Source organism: Pipra filicauda, unplaced genomic scaffold (genome assembly GCF_003945595.2).
Source record: "Pipra filicauda isolate LSUMZ 115617 unplaced genomic scaffold, ASM394559v2 scaffold5_size6683894_pilon, whole genome shotgun sequence".
Lineage (NCBI taxonomy): Eukaryota > Metazoa > Chordata > Aves > Passeriformes > Pipridae > Pipra > Pipra filicauda.
The window spans coordinates 2,933,010-2,949,016 of NW_024104754.1; the positions used below are offsets into that span (position 1 = coordinate 2,933,010).

Here is a 16,007-nt window from a genome sequence, read left to right on the forward strand (position 1 = left end):
AGCCAGTGATAAATTTAACAAAAAAGTTTTACACATTTTTACATACATAACTATACATGGGAGTATCTTCTGGAACTGCCTATTCTATTCACAACTCAGCAGATCAGCAACATTCTCATGCTGAAGCAAAGTTAGTATTTATGTTACACCTTACCAAGCATGAGCTACCTATTTCAGCTAAACACCACAGGAATTAAACCCTTAGACTTCTAGACTCAGGAACAGTACAAAAACTCTTTTGAATACCCAAAGTATTTTTTAAATCATATATGTAAGGTTCTCTGAGCTTCTTGATGCATCTTTCAATTCTGTCTTATTTCAATCCCTTCTTAGTCATATACACACATATTGTTTTTAGAAATTACAACTGCCAGGGTAAAGAGATGTTAGAGTTACTTTGGTATTTCACTTCATTCTGTACTTTCTACTTTTTGAGGCACCAAGTTTTCAAATCTACTTAATGCTGTATAATTAAAATATTAAACTCTGCAGTAATTAAAAATCGCCATTAAGACTTCGACTAGCTGAAGGGCAGCCCACCACATTCACTCTATTTGTAATTGCTTCTGCCTCGAGAGCAGGTTCTTGTCTCCTGTCACACACTAGCCAGGCTGCTGTATCCAGCAAAGACAAACAAGACCTGCCCTAGGTATAAGCTTCCAACAGCAGAAGCAGTGCCTGACACTCAGCCCTGTGTTGCCAGTGCTGCAGCTTGGCACAACTTAAGTGTACATATTTATAGAACTACATACAAGTGAAAGGAATGATTACTCTGAAGAATGTAGCAACATTATTTCAGTACACTAATCTTCTATTACAGTACCTAAGTTCTGCCAAGAAAAAACATACCTGTCCATAGGTAGGTGCTGTAAAGTGAGCTGTAGAGAAATATAAAAACTAGGATCTGCATGGTGATGTCTTGCTCTTTAACAACGAAATTCCATACCACCATTCCAATGCAAGCAATAAACTGGAAAGAAAGGTGAGATGCCATCATTTAAACTGGGAAAGCAGAATGACAAGAAAAACTAAACACAGTGCAATATACTCGCAATAAGCTTCAAAACTCCAACCCCAGATTTACTGGAGTGTGATTTTACAAACTGGATACTTCTCTTCGCAATAAAGCACTGCCACAGTAAATTCAGTGTTGCAGCTCTGTCACTTAACCATGGTACCCTATTTTCAGGAGGGTTTTTTTGAGAGTAATTATATAATTCATAAACTAGGAGCAAGGCCAATCTGAAAAAAACCTCAGCTTTATACACCTTTATAATAAGTAAAAGCTGATGTTTTTGATAAGTACAAACCATTTATTTGAAATGATTTGCACATGAAACTGAGGTCAACAGATGTTTGTTCTGCAAAGAATTTGAAGTTTTCATCCAGTGATATGGGATATATGATAATTTTAGTACTGAAGGAATCCAAAAAGATAGGTTGAAATATTATGGAAATAGTAACACAGTAGTTCAATTTTTTTATCATAAAAGCTAACTTTGCTGTTACAGAACAGAAGCACCTGCAGTTCTTGTACATGCCATTTTTTTAATGTGACTCCATGATCAAAGCTCAGAGTTTACTATATATATACATACAGATTTTTTTTAAAAAAAAGCCAGAACACTTCAGAAAGCACTACCACACAGACGTATTACAAACACAGGCTGTTCTCACTGAAATTATAGGCAGTTGTGCAGTTGACTTCAAGGGAATAAGGAGCATCTACACTCTGTAGTTCTCTCTCAGATTAAATTACAATTAAAATTAATCCAGAGCCATTTGGCTTTGGCCTTCGCTAGCCACCAGCCATTCATTCCCACACCCCTTCCTTTCACCAGCACTTGCACCTGTCTGATCCCTCAGCAAGCCACTTCAGGGGGATAAACATCACAGGGATTATTTTTCTATTTGGCTCCTTGAATCGGGTCACTATAGAGTCAAACATACGCTGCTGTTCCTGGTACTGCTGACTTCAAATCAGTATAAATTGAACAGAAGTGCACTCAACAGTATTGGGCAGTAACTGAAAATACATTTCAGAAGCCACTCTCCATTCTGATTGCTTATAGTTCTGTTTGAGAACCATAGTACCAGCATTAACTATAATTTTCTTCAAGGGTATATTTTAAGGCACAGAAATTGTTTAGACAAGTCACACATTAGAATTCCCTGCCCTTCATAGATGGCTATAAAGATATCACTGTAGAAACCAAACTTGTAAAAATGTTTAAAAAGACTTAAACTGTCAAACTCACACAACAGCATGCTTCTTACTACTGACCTGAGCAACAAGTAGATTTGTTGTAATCATATGAGGAAGCTGTTTGTATTTCTTACTCAGAAGAACAACAATAAGAGACCAGGTCTGTAACATACAAGAAAAAAATAATTTAAGAATAAAACCAAACCCAAAAGAACAAAGAATATTCTTGCAGACCATGGTGAAGTTAAATACACAACAAATCTTCTGGAAAAGTTTCTTAGCAACATGACTACTCTAGGCAGCTTCATACCAACTGCTGTCAGTCCCTATGCCTCCGCAGCTGTAGCCAGAAAAAGCAATGCATCTTTGTGTTCTCATGATGGTGAAATATTCCCAGGAAGCACCAAGAACTTGCCTCTAGTGTACAGAATCCTATTTGTTCCTCAGAATATAAATGACCACAGAGTGACCTGGCAACTTAGAATTTAAGACTCCCACCCATCTCCCCTGAATCTCCCAAAATTATATGAGAGCAAGTGGTAGCATTAATTTCTGGCTTCCCTTCAGGCACAGTTTCAAGACAAGAGGATTTCTTGTCTTGAACAACTGAGACAACAACTTTAGAAAATTTCAACTCCTTCAAACATAAATGTTTTTATTTCAAAAAAGCAAATAGAATAATCACACTATCTTTTTTTTTTTATAAAGCCAAAACACAATTCACATTGGACTTCTGGACTATCTCACTTTTTAAGAAAAGAATTTCTAGGAAAGGAATTTGATAAGTTAAACCTTTCAGGTTAAACATTTTCATTAATACTCATTAAGATTTCATTAAATAAATATTCAGTGACATTTCTGGAGCTGAAGTTTGTACACAGCCTTCATTACTGTGACATCCAAGCACCTTATTTGGCTTGATGTAATTAGTCCCTGTGGTGTAAGCTAGTACTGTAATTCCCTCACACCCTGTTATTAAAAATGAAAACAAACCCAAACAAAAAAGAAACTCCCAAGCCCTGCACTAAGAGCTCTAATTCAGCCAAGCATCTTTCTCTATAGTGCAGCTTTCCAGCAGACCCACTGCTAAATCAAGATTTTTAACTCCTTCCTTATCTTTCTGCAACAGAATATGATGAGGAAATATGAGTCTTATTGTGATTTAATTTGCTGCTTATGTACTACCACTACCCTGACACAACAGTGTGGTTTTGTATTTCACTTCACCAGCACCTACCAGAGAAATGAGGCTGACGATACTGATGTCAAAGCTAACGTTTTGGAGTGCAGATGCCAGTGGGTTGGGGTCCATAGATGGAATGGTCAACAGCCACGCAGACACATACATAATGGGTGCAGACACAAAAGTGCTTATCACCATGCCTGAGGTAATCTGCAAAAAGAGTCAAACAAAAACAAGAACAGAGTTAATCAGATCTCGAGCTAAATAATCTGCTTTCAGGAACACAACCACTGGCAAAACTGGACCTTTGAATTAAACATATACAGACCTTTAACAAATCCGTGAGTTGCTTCTATAACAAATTATTTAGAATTGAAGCCAGAAAGTATCCGGCTTACATGCAGCTAAACTGAACATTTTTACAAGCTTCTGAAATAGCAGGAATAGAGAGTTCCCTACTGCAAATTCTTATAGCTTTTTTATGGGTGTCAAATACACTAGTGATTACAGCCTAGGGGTGAATTTACAGTCACAATTTACTTTTGGATGCAAATATTCGTACCATAAATAAATAACAAAACATATAGTTATGCAAATACTAATATTCACCAATTCATGAAAATAAACCATATATATTTACATTCAAGTGATTTCTAGTTTGGCATCTCATTGTTTTTCTGCTTTCTGGAATTTGCACAGTGATGGAAGTGTGAATTGTCGCTCATACTACAGACCACTGCTTTAAACAGATTTCCTGAGCCTGTAGGGCACAAGATTCTATCTTTCAAGATTTATTTTTAGTATCCTTTCCCCCCCTTATCTTAAAAAAAAACAAAACAAAACCCAAACATCTAAACAACCCCAAAACAGAAAACATTAAAACCAACAGAAGTTAACAGAAATGCTTCAATGTCAATTGAAGTGGAAAAAACATCTCTAAAATTTGTATTTTAAGTTGAAAAGGTAGTTGGTACTTTCTACTATACATAAAAAAAGCGTAAAATGCGTTTCTATCACAAGATTTAATTGAAGGGCAACACAACTGGATCAGTTAAAGCATAAGATCTTTCAGCATTGAACTAATACTATTCTTACTGAAGTCAGTAACGTAATTTCTCTTTTTCTAAAAAACAGTATCTCAAAGATTAGGTCTTTGAAAAAAAAACACCAAAAAAACCAAACCCAAAACCCAGCAAAGATACAAGTTGTTTATATTTAAAGTTATCCTAATTCTTCCTACTAGAGTCATGAACAAAAAAAAGTACAAGGACTTATATATGAACATCTACTATCAAGGCACCTGAGAGACCAGGAAAGATCCAGGGAGTACAAGTAAGTCTAAGATGTCTATACTACAGAAAACCAAATTCTTCAAGCCTACTTAATTAAGTATTTCATCAACAAAGTTAAGCTCAAATTTAGCACATATTTGGAAGAGTCTAACCACATACAATTCCTACTTCCATGTTAAATTGACTTGCAAATATCGCGACACCAGGTGCTGCTGGAAAAACTCCATAAAGAAATGCATAGTTTGATAAACTGGTGTGATTGACCACGCTGTCACTCCTGTCCAAGAGCTCCACCATTTCTCTACAGAGAAATGGCATCATAAGTCTGAAAAGAGAGGGGGAAAAAATTGAAAAAATATTATTCAAGCTATAGCAATAGACTCTTCTTTATTCAGAAAATGAACCAAAAGGAAATTTAAGGTTTGTTTGAATACTACTTATGAAAAGCAAAATACTAACATCATTTTGAATGATTGCCTTTACTGTTACCAAGGCATTTACCAGCTGCTTAAAAATCTTGTCACAAGTTACACTAAAAAAAAAAAAGATAAAAATGACAACAAACTCTGGGATATAAGCAGACACATTCTTTGTATAAACCTTGGATTTAGAAAGGTAAAACATAAAACACCCCTCATTTTTCAACTGTTAAATAGTAGCTATAAGCAGTCAGAAGCTGTGAAACTCTGACCACCTTTCTGCAAGCTGTCTGAAATATAACAAGGGCTCAAGCTTAAGTATCCCATTCCAAATGTTTTGGCCAGCAAACCCCCTGCATCAATGCTATTTTGTTCACCTTTAGCAATAGCCTAGACCTCACAGAAACCCAGTGTAAGCCTTACACAGGGTCACCAGTAAAGCAAAGTGGTAATATTAAAACTCAATTTTTTTTACATTCTTACAAAATTTGTCATTTACAGATTAGGTCTTTAAGTTTGCTAGTTAGTTGTACTGATATTCAAATGCACCTTCAAAATTTACAACATAAACTTGACCACCAAAAAATGATTCCATTATGTTAATTGTAGCTCTGTAGGACGTAAACTATTTAATTCACTGCTGAGATATATTCAAGGGAAGATAATGAGTTCTAAATACAACTTGTCATTTATTTATGCTTAAAAGTCAAGCAGTTTAAAAGCATAAGGCGACCATTTTTAAGCTCTTCCAATACAGCAGTTTCAAAGATTTATAGATAAAGCAAGGAAAAACAACTCATTTAGAGATGCATTATTTAAGCCAAATAAAATACAAATACTAATCAAATGTACTTAAAATCACTATTGTCTAAGTATTTATTTAATAAACTTTAATTTAAGCTAGTAATTCCCCAACTACTTCAATTCATGACAGATGGCCTGCAGGCAGTCCACGAAGCCACAGGACCCCTGATTTTTTTTTTCTCTGCAGAGCCTGACAACAGGTTTGTAGTCTGCTTAATTTCCCTTAAAAGTTAACAGTTGTATAGTATCAAAGAGTTTGGGAAGCACTCAAAATACTGAAAGTGAAACATACTATCATTATAATGCTTTTGAGAGAAAAGCCATCTGATCAGGGTATTCAGAGCTTAAAACAGCTAAAGAACAAAATTACAAAAATATATAAATCAAACTTACAGTTTAGCTGTGATGAGAAGGATCAGTGCAACAAACATACCCTTTGTCAGTTTTTTTGTTTGTCCCACCATAGTTAGTCCAAGGTAAAAAAGTGCAGAGCCAGAAAAAGAACTGCCCAGTCCATCAAGGAAGCTTTCAAGGTATTCGGGAATTTTCTGGCCAAGAATAAAGTTTGAGGCAATTCCTATGAAGACCATGAATACAATTGGGTTCTGCAAAACTCGAAGGAGCGCTAGGCCCACTATTTTGATTTTGCTGTGTGGCACAGTGCGATTATCCCTCCACTTCTGGATTTCACAGAAGATAAACCCCAGGGGGTTTAGCATCATAAGAGATATTGGAGCCACTAGGTAAATGTACTGGAGATACTCGGGGTAAGTGGTTTGATATAAAGCTTCAACTAGAAGACAGGAAATGAAGAGTGATGAGTGATAACATTTCAGTACAAAAATACATTCATATTGAAATTAAATACTGCTGTTTGAAAACTAAAGAAAATTATTTCTTTTTCCTTCAGAAATAACTGAAGGATTCATTTTTATTAACAATCAATATAAGATGATGCAGTAAGAGAAGTATGCCCAATCACATCAGGCACAGTCATCTAATGAACACATTAAAGACAAAACACTAACCATCCAATACTTTTTAATGATTCTACAAATAGGCAACATCTACAGAAAAAAAGAAAGAAAACAATATAACAATCCTATGTTTCCTTTGAGTCATCCCAAATGCTGGAAAAATTTTGGCTTTATTTTTGGCTTGCTTTTCCTCCCCAGGAATGTGACAAGTATGGATAATTAAATGCACCTTTGGAGGACACAAGTTGCTTCCCATCTTAGGGGAGTTTCACATCTCTGAAATTTAATTAGTTTTCACTGGGTAAGTCAGGTGTGATCATTCTACATTGATTCAATACACAGCAAAGCAACAAGCAAATAAAAAATAGCTTATCACTTAATTATTAGTTCATTCTCTGGGACTACTCAGGACAAGAGTTATTGCTGTAGTTATGGTCCTTCAAGGAACTTTAAATCACGTGCATTTGTTTTCATTGCTACTATGTACTTTTGAGTCAAAGTAGAATTGCTTCTTATTTCAAGTTTGTTCTAACAGCACTTCAAAAATGATGAAAATACTTTGGAAAGATATACAAGATTAAATTCTAGGGTGAATTAAAAAACCCCAATGCTTTAAAAGTACAATGTTGTCTTTTACCCGTCTTATAATGTTACTATATTCAGTAATTTTATTGTTATTATCAATAACATAACTATTAATAGAATCTCTATTATAATATATTAATATATAGTTAATATTATTACTATAAGAATAATTACTATATATACTACATAGATATATAATGTATATTTTATATATATTATATATACTATGAATAATAACATTATTAACCTGTTATTTTTCTGAAAAGGTTTTCCCTCATGACTACGTTTTTCAAAATTCAAAATATTTTTATCTTTATATTATTTCTTCTGAAACTCCTGAATACTAAATCAGAACTCAGTATGAACAGTCCTCTCTTTAGACTGAATAAACTGACAGTCTCAATTAGCTGATATATAATATATACAAGAAAAGGCACTAAAGATGTTTTTCCTCTTACAGGTCATGATCAAAGTACGTATACAAGAACTACCTGTGTTAAAATGCTGAATAAACTGCTGAACAGAACTGCTGAGTGTGTGGTTAGTTACTGCATTTAACAAACCAGTTTTAAGCACTAAACACATTTTGATAAATAAAAACATGTTGGACACTTTTTATGTAAATACATTTTTTTTCTAAAACCTCGAACCTTAGAGTGATGTTTTATATTGCTTTATACAGATATATATATTTATACAAATGCAACTCAATACAAGCCACATGTAAGTAGTACCTGAGTGAAAAATTTAAAAAGCCATTACTTTCTGGCAAAGAGAAACTGCATACTTAATACAATATATCAAGGTCTATATGTACTTTTACTGATGTATGAAGCCACAATGCATTTTCCAGGGTACAAAAAGTGTAACGAGATCACTGAGGCAGTGGGTGAAAAGAAATAGAAATCACTCCAAAGGAATCATTAAGACAGTGAAAATAATCCACAACTTCTACTGCTGATGAAACTTTTTTTTTTATTTAAATAAAGGTGCCCACTTGTTGATCATAACAAAAAATTGAAATCAAAGATTTTTTTTTTTAAAATCAGTTCACCATGTCTCAGCTGCTCAAAATTACATACAAGTCACACACTAGTCATCCATGCTTAATACAATTAATAACATTAAAGTCATGGTAACTGAGCCATCATCCACACAACAGTTCTGCTTTAACAATATAGCACTAGAGAACAGGTGAAGCTGTTCTGTCAGCTGTATCATCTCACCCAGTAATAAAAAACAAACAAAGCTTTCTATCATAGTAGTTTTATCTACATCCGAGGGGTGCTAGCAAACCTCTGTGCCAGCTTTCTTTCACCCCAACATCACTGTCATAGCCACGATAACAGAAAAACACAGTGATGATCTTTGATAATTTAACCCGTATTTTGATTTTCCTATGTGCAAATCTTTGTTAAACAGCAAAAAACAGCATAGTAAAGAAGTAATAATAAATAATAATAGTAATAGATTAAAGAAATAACATTGGATGAAGACTCAGGAAGTTATTGATTTAAGTGTTCAAACTGCCTTTTAAAATAGTGTTGTTTTAATACACTGATTTGTCAATACTGATTTTTTTTCCCCTCACAAATTTCAACTCCTACAGCTTTTTAAAATGTATTTCCATCAAAAGATCAGGTTTTGTTCAAAACACTACCTGTCACCATACATAAAAAGAAGCAAGGCACTCCTTGTTGCCCAAGCGTCCTGCAGACACTTCAGAGAAGTCATTAATAGTAAAAACTCTGCATAGGTGACAGCATGAACTCTAAGAAACAGACAAACCTCAAGGCCTACAGTGTCATTGTTGCAGTAAGTACTCCAGTAAAGCTCTTAATGAACTTAATGGTGTAGATTTTGGCATTATCATACCCAGAAAAATATGACTCATAAATCATGAAATATCTGAAGAAATATGTAGTCTGACAAGAAAGTCAAAATAGAAAGAATGTTTTAACTAAGATACAATGGAAATACATTTAGACAAGCCCAAAAATATATATAAAAAAACTCAGAAACCCTAATTGGCATTTAAAACACATACCAAGAAACAAAGATACAATCCTCAGCCATATATGTGACATACTTCTGATTTCTCTTAAGAGGAATAAATTTCAGAAGATACAACTGAGGGAAACACAGCATTTTCAGCTAAAGAAGAAAAAGCTTGCAATTGCATTTGTCTACATTTTATACATATCTAGCAAATCTGAAGAGACTAAGAAAGGCTGAAGATTCTCCTGAGCAAGCTGCCCTGGGATAAAGAAACTTTCTTTATCCTGCCAGAGATAAAGATACTGCTAACTCCTCAAGTCATCTAAAATATGGGGCTACTTGTTATGTATAATCTGGAATTGCACAGTTAGGCTTCTCTTTTGTAACTGTTTTTTCAATTCTGTAATCAAATGTCCTGCTTTTGGTTTTGCTAGAACAAACTTGCTTTCTTTTTTTGTTCTTAACCTTGCCTAGATGATGACTGATCTCAAAGAGAATTTTGCGAGACACTTCAGAAATTACTTTGATAGCATGGAACTCAGTTCAGAAGTCAATTTCAAATTATGGAAAAAAAAGCAAACATGTCTAGAACAGTGACAATTAAAAGAAGAAAGCATACTTACCTATTGGATATCCCAGTGCAAAGTCATTGCTTTGTGTAGCAAAAATAGGGAATAAACCTGCTTTGCTAAATCGATTCTCAGGATTGGCTACCAACAATGTTAAAATGCAGACTAAAAAAAACACAGCAGCTTTGGCAACTAAAACACTGTACAGGAAGGACCAATTCACATTAGAAAAGTTAAGTACCACCATGTTTTTGAACAGTAGTGCTGGGAGTGCAAAGCGGGACACAAAATTTCCCAGTCCTTTGGCCTGAGTTGATGTGATAATGTTGGCTCTTCCAGCTATGTAGCCACAAAGAATTATTCCAAAGCATTCCAACAGGGCCGGGAAAAGCCTGCTTATTGACATAGAAGGAGTACCACCGGTGGTATTGAGTCCAGCTTGTCCAGGCAAAGAAATAGACATATTTGCTGAATATGAGAGGTTCTTTGCAGTAAAGTCTGGATAGCTATCCATTTCCTTTGACCACCTCTTCCAAAAGAAGAGTATGAAATGATCTCATCTGTAAAAGAAACAAAAGTACATTTATTAACTTCCAAAACTGTGGTTTTTTAATATTTATGGTACTAGGTTTGCTAAAAGAAGAGTTTACACTTAGAAGTGCATTACGAACAAATAATGAGACAGATCACAAATAGCTAAAGAGAAACAACTCTGAGAAAATCGTTCCATACACATATGATCTTCAGACATTATTCACAACTCCACACAACTGAACAAGACAATTGATAGAAGGTAAAAATCCCAAAAGAAATAAGAGGGTAACACTGAAATATGAAAACTGAACGTAGATTGAGGATTCAAAAAACAAAAAATCTCTTGGAAGGAAAGGAGACATAACAAGGCCTTTTTTTTTTGCTATTATTGTAGGATCTAAACATCATCTGGAATAAATTACAACCATTCAGCATTTTCCAGTCATTGTTTCAGAAAACAGGAATTGCTAAATTCTCAGAGTATATTCCTCATTTCCAGACCACCATTACAAGCCTAGTTAACTGTAACACTAAAGCATAAGACTCTTTACATTCTCATTAGCAGCCTGTAACATACACATTCTCTACACATCAACATCCCACTCCCCTGTGCTTTCTTATTAAGTACAAGCTTATGCCCTCTTAAATTATTACAGAATAGACAACAGGAATAGCCCTTACAAGAATTGAGCACCAGGCAAGGCAGATAAATTTGACCAAGAATCATAGTTTCTCCACTCTGGCACAAAAACTGTTGACAAGGTCCTCTCTACCTTCCAGAAAGATTTAGAGATCAAATCATCATCTCACCCTTTAAGTTTGTACCTTGCTTTATGCAACTTTGACCTCTCCCAACATTTCAGTTTCATGTGCTAATAACACACTTTCCAGTTAGCAAAGAATCTACATATGACACGGTGGCCAATGATCTAATTTACCACACTAGTGCCTACTCACATTTCTACATACGATTCTTCAGACCTGTAGCAGTGAAATTTAAGTATGCATTAAGTACTTACGTACAACAGAAATGTCTTGTTACTCCTGTTCCTGACTTGTTAGCAGTGATCCCCTTTGAAAGGGCTGACCAGAACACTGCAGGTTTTATATGCCAGCAGACATGTAAAGTCTGCAAATCAGATGAAGAGAGTGGACATTGAACACTACTATTCATTGGTCAATAGCAAGGTCTTGCCAGAAGCAGAAACGGCTTTGGTGATACAGCTCTGCAAACTGTGCAGTCCATCACCTAACTCTAAATGTAAAATTCTGACATGACTAAATCCTGAAGTACTCTGGATAGGAAGTCAAGATAACTTACACACTTTGTAGGGACAGAAACCGAGGTAAACACAAACTGATTTGCCGTAAGCCATGTAACGTACCAGTGGCAAAGCTAGATTGTCCATTCCCAAACAGTGTTTTGTACAGCACAATCTGTGCAAATTAGTAACTGGTTTAAGAGTCTTCCCAGTCTCTTTGTATCCTATCCACAAGGAACACAGAACTCATAACAGCCAGGCAAATAAGCAAGTAAATCAAGTCAGCACAAAGGTGAGATCTTGTATGCTCTATTTCACACCCTGGCATCCAGCACACACATATTCATATGTAGCATAAACTCTTTGACTCATGACTTTTATCTATGCCTGAGGCTTTTAGTAAATACTTCTACAATGCTGTTATAATTCATCTGGACTGAGTAGCTGCATCATCCAAATCTGTCCAGTAGCCTTGGTTATCTCTTCTCCCAAGGAAAACAAGTCTCACACCAAGTAGGGCTTATTTTAAAGCACATTTTTCTTATGTTATAGATGATACATTCACTTAGATTTATTTGGACCAAGAGCTCAAAGCATTATCTACTACAGAACAATGGAAAAACTTGCAATAAATGAAGAAGACAACAAACCATCTCTTCTAGTAGAAAAACTTAAGGATGTTGTTGGAATTTGCAAAATATCCAAAAGAGAATCAGAGATAGATTTCCAATATTGAATTTTTGGAAGAAATCAGCCACATTTTACACTAGCTGCAAGGTGAAAAGCAGGTTTCTGGCACAGCCCCAAGTCAAATTCGTCAAGCTTACAGAACTGCATAGAGGTAAAGCTTCTGGCAATGCAATATGTTCAACCTACTCGCTTTTTTTTCAGCTATAAGATAAAGAAGAAGCTTTTTTAACAAAATGCAACATTTGATCTGTAGTGGAAATGTATTCCAGCTGTATCTATCCCTTTTCATCTCCTGTGCCTCCCTATCCAAGGCTAATGACAAAATTTATTCTTACTCACAAAAGCCACAGATTTTCAGCACCATAGTATCTCCTTACTCTTTTTCTCTCCTGAAAAGTGGTTTGACCTATCCAGGCTTTTTGCTTGCACAGACTGAGCCTATCGATATTGCTACACAAGCCCATATTTTTAAACCAAAATTGTGCCTAAATGAAACAGTTCTCTCATTATTTCTCCTCATAGAATTGCTACAAAATATAGAAATGCCCTTGTCCCCACTTCATAATTCTGGACTTACACAACTATTTAGAAGACTGACTTATGTTGTATCAGTCAATGGCATACACTAAATCCTGTATCTTCCTCACTAGATCAAAACTGACGTGGATACACACCCACACATCCTACAACCATCCTTTGTAAAGTGCCACAAATATTCCTACAGCCTTCTTTCAGACTACCTTCACCTTGAACTTCATTACAAGGGACCCTCTGAAGTCACACAGGTTCAATTTTTGGTGAATCACATGAGTTTCAAAGAGAGAAACTGCATCACAGTAAAGGCTGCTACTGGCACTCCTCAGAGGGCTTTGGGAGTGAATCACCTCTTCAGTTCCCGAGACATGCACATCCCCAAATCTTCACATTTAACACAGATTATTGCAGAGCAGTATTTTCCAGAAATGCAAGCTCTTGCACAGCATGCTGCTTAACACAGTAAATGTATATCTCAGTGCCTTTTGCTCTACAGGATACAGGCATTTATATAACTGTTGTGAGATTATGCAATGACTAATTGCAGATTTAATATACAGCCTTATTACAGCTCAGGCTTAACTCAGACTAGCATCTCACAAGAGTGAAATTGTCTCCAATCACAGTCCTCAATGAAATCAAAGATAATGATCTTATGCAGAACTGAAACCTGATGTATTCGACACAGAAAAGAATCTGTTCTTATAGTAGATGTAACAAAATAATGACCCTAAAATAAGGAAATACAACACAGTTCCAAGGGAAAGCACTTAGCTTTGACTCCATAGGATATGATTTGTGGTTATCCTTTCAGAGACTGAGGATTGAATCCCTGAACACTCAGCCACAGCTGCATTGTTGGGAACTGCAGGCCAATACAGACAAAGCTTTTAGGAATAATGCTGCCTTATCTGCTGTCCACTGTGTTAAGCGTAGCTGCTTGCAGCCAGACCATCAACTTGCATTTCTAAGGAAGGACAGTAGAGCCAGCACAAGAGGAAGCCTTGTATGAAGACCAACAGTACAGACAGAGCAGGGAGTAAGTGCAGTTTACACTTCCCATGAAACAAACTGGAGCACTGACATTTGCCCATTTCTCTTGCAGGTTGTCAGTATTTGTAAAGTGTTAAAATTCACCAGACCAGAAACTTAATTTTCCAGCAGCTGTGAGTTAAGCAACATCAGGTTCCTCCAAGTACAGAAATAGAGAAGTTGTCTCCTTTACAAGTAGGAAAATCCCTTTCATCTTCTTTTTCAATGAAATTCAAAGACAGTATGAGAGAATAGAAGAGATAACCTCAACGTACATCCTCCTTTTGGTTTCTCACTCTTAAGCTTTCAACTGATAATCACTCTTAGGATAATGTGGTGACACTGGCAAGGCTGTGCACATTGTTCATAAATTATATCCCACAATATGACCTACTTTAATGCACCTCAGAAACTTTCCTACTTTAATGCAATGTGGAAACATCCCAAGGATGACACGTTATTTTACTCAGGAAGCTGAAAGTAGAATTGAGGCAGGAAGAGTTACATTTGTGGAAGCTCTAGCACATCATCCTCAGCTCAGATTAAGCATCTTCACAAGCATTTTCATGTCAAAATTTGTGCAGTAAGTCAAAGAGGAAGGAACTGTAGGGAGATACAATGATAAAATTAAGTGGGAAGAAGTGATTACTGCAGTTCCTATTCTTTCAAGTTAATCATGATTTTTACTCTTCTCTTTAATGGGCTAAGAAAACAGAGAAAGGGTAATATTGCAACAGCAATTAACCCCAGAAGTGGGCCACCCCTATCTGCAAATCTAGACAATACCGCAAGAAATATCAGACCTTACATGTCTCTGAGTAGCTGTTTTTCAAGATCACGTTTCCTTTTTCATTCTTCTCCTGTGATGCGACAACAAGAAGGCACCTGGCAGTGGAGCAGCGGGGGAAGCTGCGTGTGCTGGAAACCCTCGACGCCGAGGCCTGCCCTGGGCACCACTGGCAGAGCTCACACCGCAACACTTCAAGTCACATCAAATTCTGGCAGTGTGGGAGTTCAGACAAGCCCAAATGAAGCAACAGTTGCCAGCAGCACAGAATATCAACCCAGAAAACAAATGGGAAACACGCCTCCCCTTAATTTTCAATTAGGCTCATCTTTGGGCTTGTCAGCAGATAGATACATACTTCTGAAGCAACAGCATACCTTTTCCAAAAGGCAGGTTATATTTTCTTGCCAGAAACCCTTAAAAAGCAGCTCACTTGCATCACTTGCCAAACTGGGATGCAAAATCCTTTGACCCGCAGAGAGAAAGCTACAACAAAACGAACGCCTCTCGCCTGCCCTTTCCTTGCCCATCACTGCTCTCCTTCTCATGGTCACCTACGAGCACACATCGTTTTCGCTCAAAGATAAAAACCCAGCAGCAGTGCCCTGTGCGACAGCTGCCTCAACAGCAAATACAGCCAGAAACCGGCGAAGGACGAGCGGGCAGCTTACCTACTCAGCTTTCGGCAGGCGCCTACGCACAGGAGTGCGCGGGGAGGGTTCGTACTCTGCCAAAGTGAGAACCTCTCTAAGGCCGAGGCCGCCGGTACCGAGGAGGGGAGGGCTGGCCCGCCCCGGCCCGCCCCGCCAGCGACAGCCCGGCACGCGCCGCCGGCTCAGCGGCCCGGGAGGGCGGGCGGGGGCCGGGGCTCGGGGCTGCGGGCGGGCCGGGGCTGCGCGGCGGCGCCGGCGGGGAGGGATCAGCCGCAAGATGGCGGCTCGTCGGCCGCCGGGCGGGGGGGGCGGCCCGGGCGCGGGGCGTCCTCGCGGCCGCCTCAGCCCCGAGGGCTTCCCTCGCGCTCGGGAGGCCCCTTCCCGGGGATAAGCGAGCGGAATAAGCTCCTGCCGCCTCCGGCTGCTCCCCCGGACCGCCCGCCACCGGGTGCGGAGGCCGGGCAGAGCCGCCGCTCTCCCCA

The 16,007-nt window shown here is 37.5% G+C and overlaps 1 protein-coding gene across 8 annotated transcripts in view; it reads right to left on the reverse strand.

Annotated features, from left to right (window-relative positions):
• GPR155 (G protein-coupled receptor 155) overlaps positions 1 to 15,753 on the reverse strand; it is a 28,195-nt gene extending 12,442 nt beyond the window's left edge. For 3 of the 8 annotated variants that reach the window (XR_003543081.2, XM_027733516.2, XM_027733513.2), the window contains exons 1-7: positions 15,544 to 15,751; positions 10,088 to 10,593; positions 6,298 to 6,697; positions 4,841 to 5,006; positions 3,444 to 3,599; positions 2,285 to 2,368; positions 850 to 970 (exon numbers count right to left, since the gene is read on the reverse strand). Coding sequence is in view for 7 of the 8 variants with exons in the window: in XM_027733516.2 (XP_027589317.1) it covers positions 850 to 970; positions 2,285 to 2,368; positions 3,444 to 3,599; positions 4,841 to 5,006; positions 6,298 to 6,697; positions 10,088 to 10,547 (1,387 nt within the window). In the remaining variant the exon portion in view is untranslated. Of the gene's footprint in view, positions 1 to 849; positions 971 to 2,284; positions 2,369 to 3,443; positions 3,600 to 4,840; positions 5,007 to 6,297; positions 6,698 to 10,087; positions 10,594 to 15,543 lie in introns of all 8 variants that reach the window. The other 5 variants (XM_039388012.1, XM_027733514.2, XM_027733515.2 and 2 more) reach the window with 2 other exon arrangements.
• Between the last annotated feature and the right edge of the window lie 254 nt (positions 15,754 to 16,007).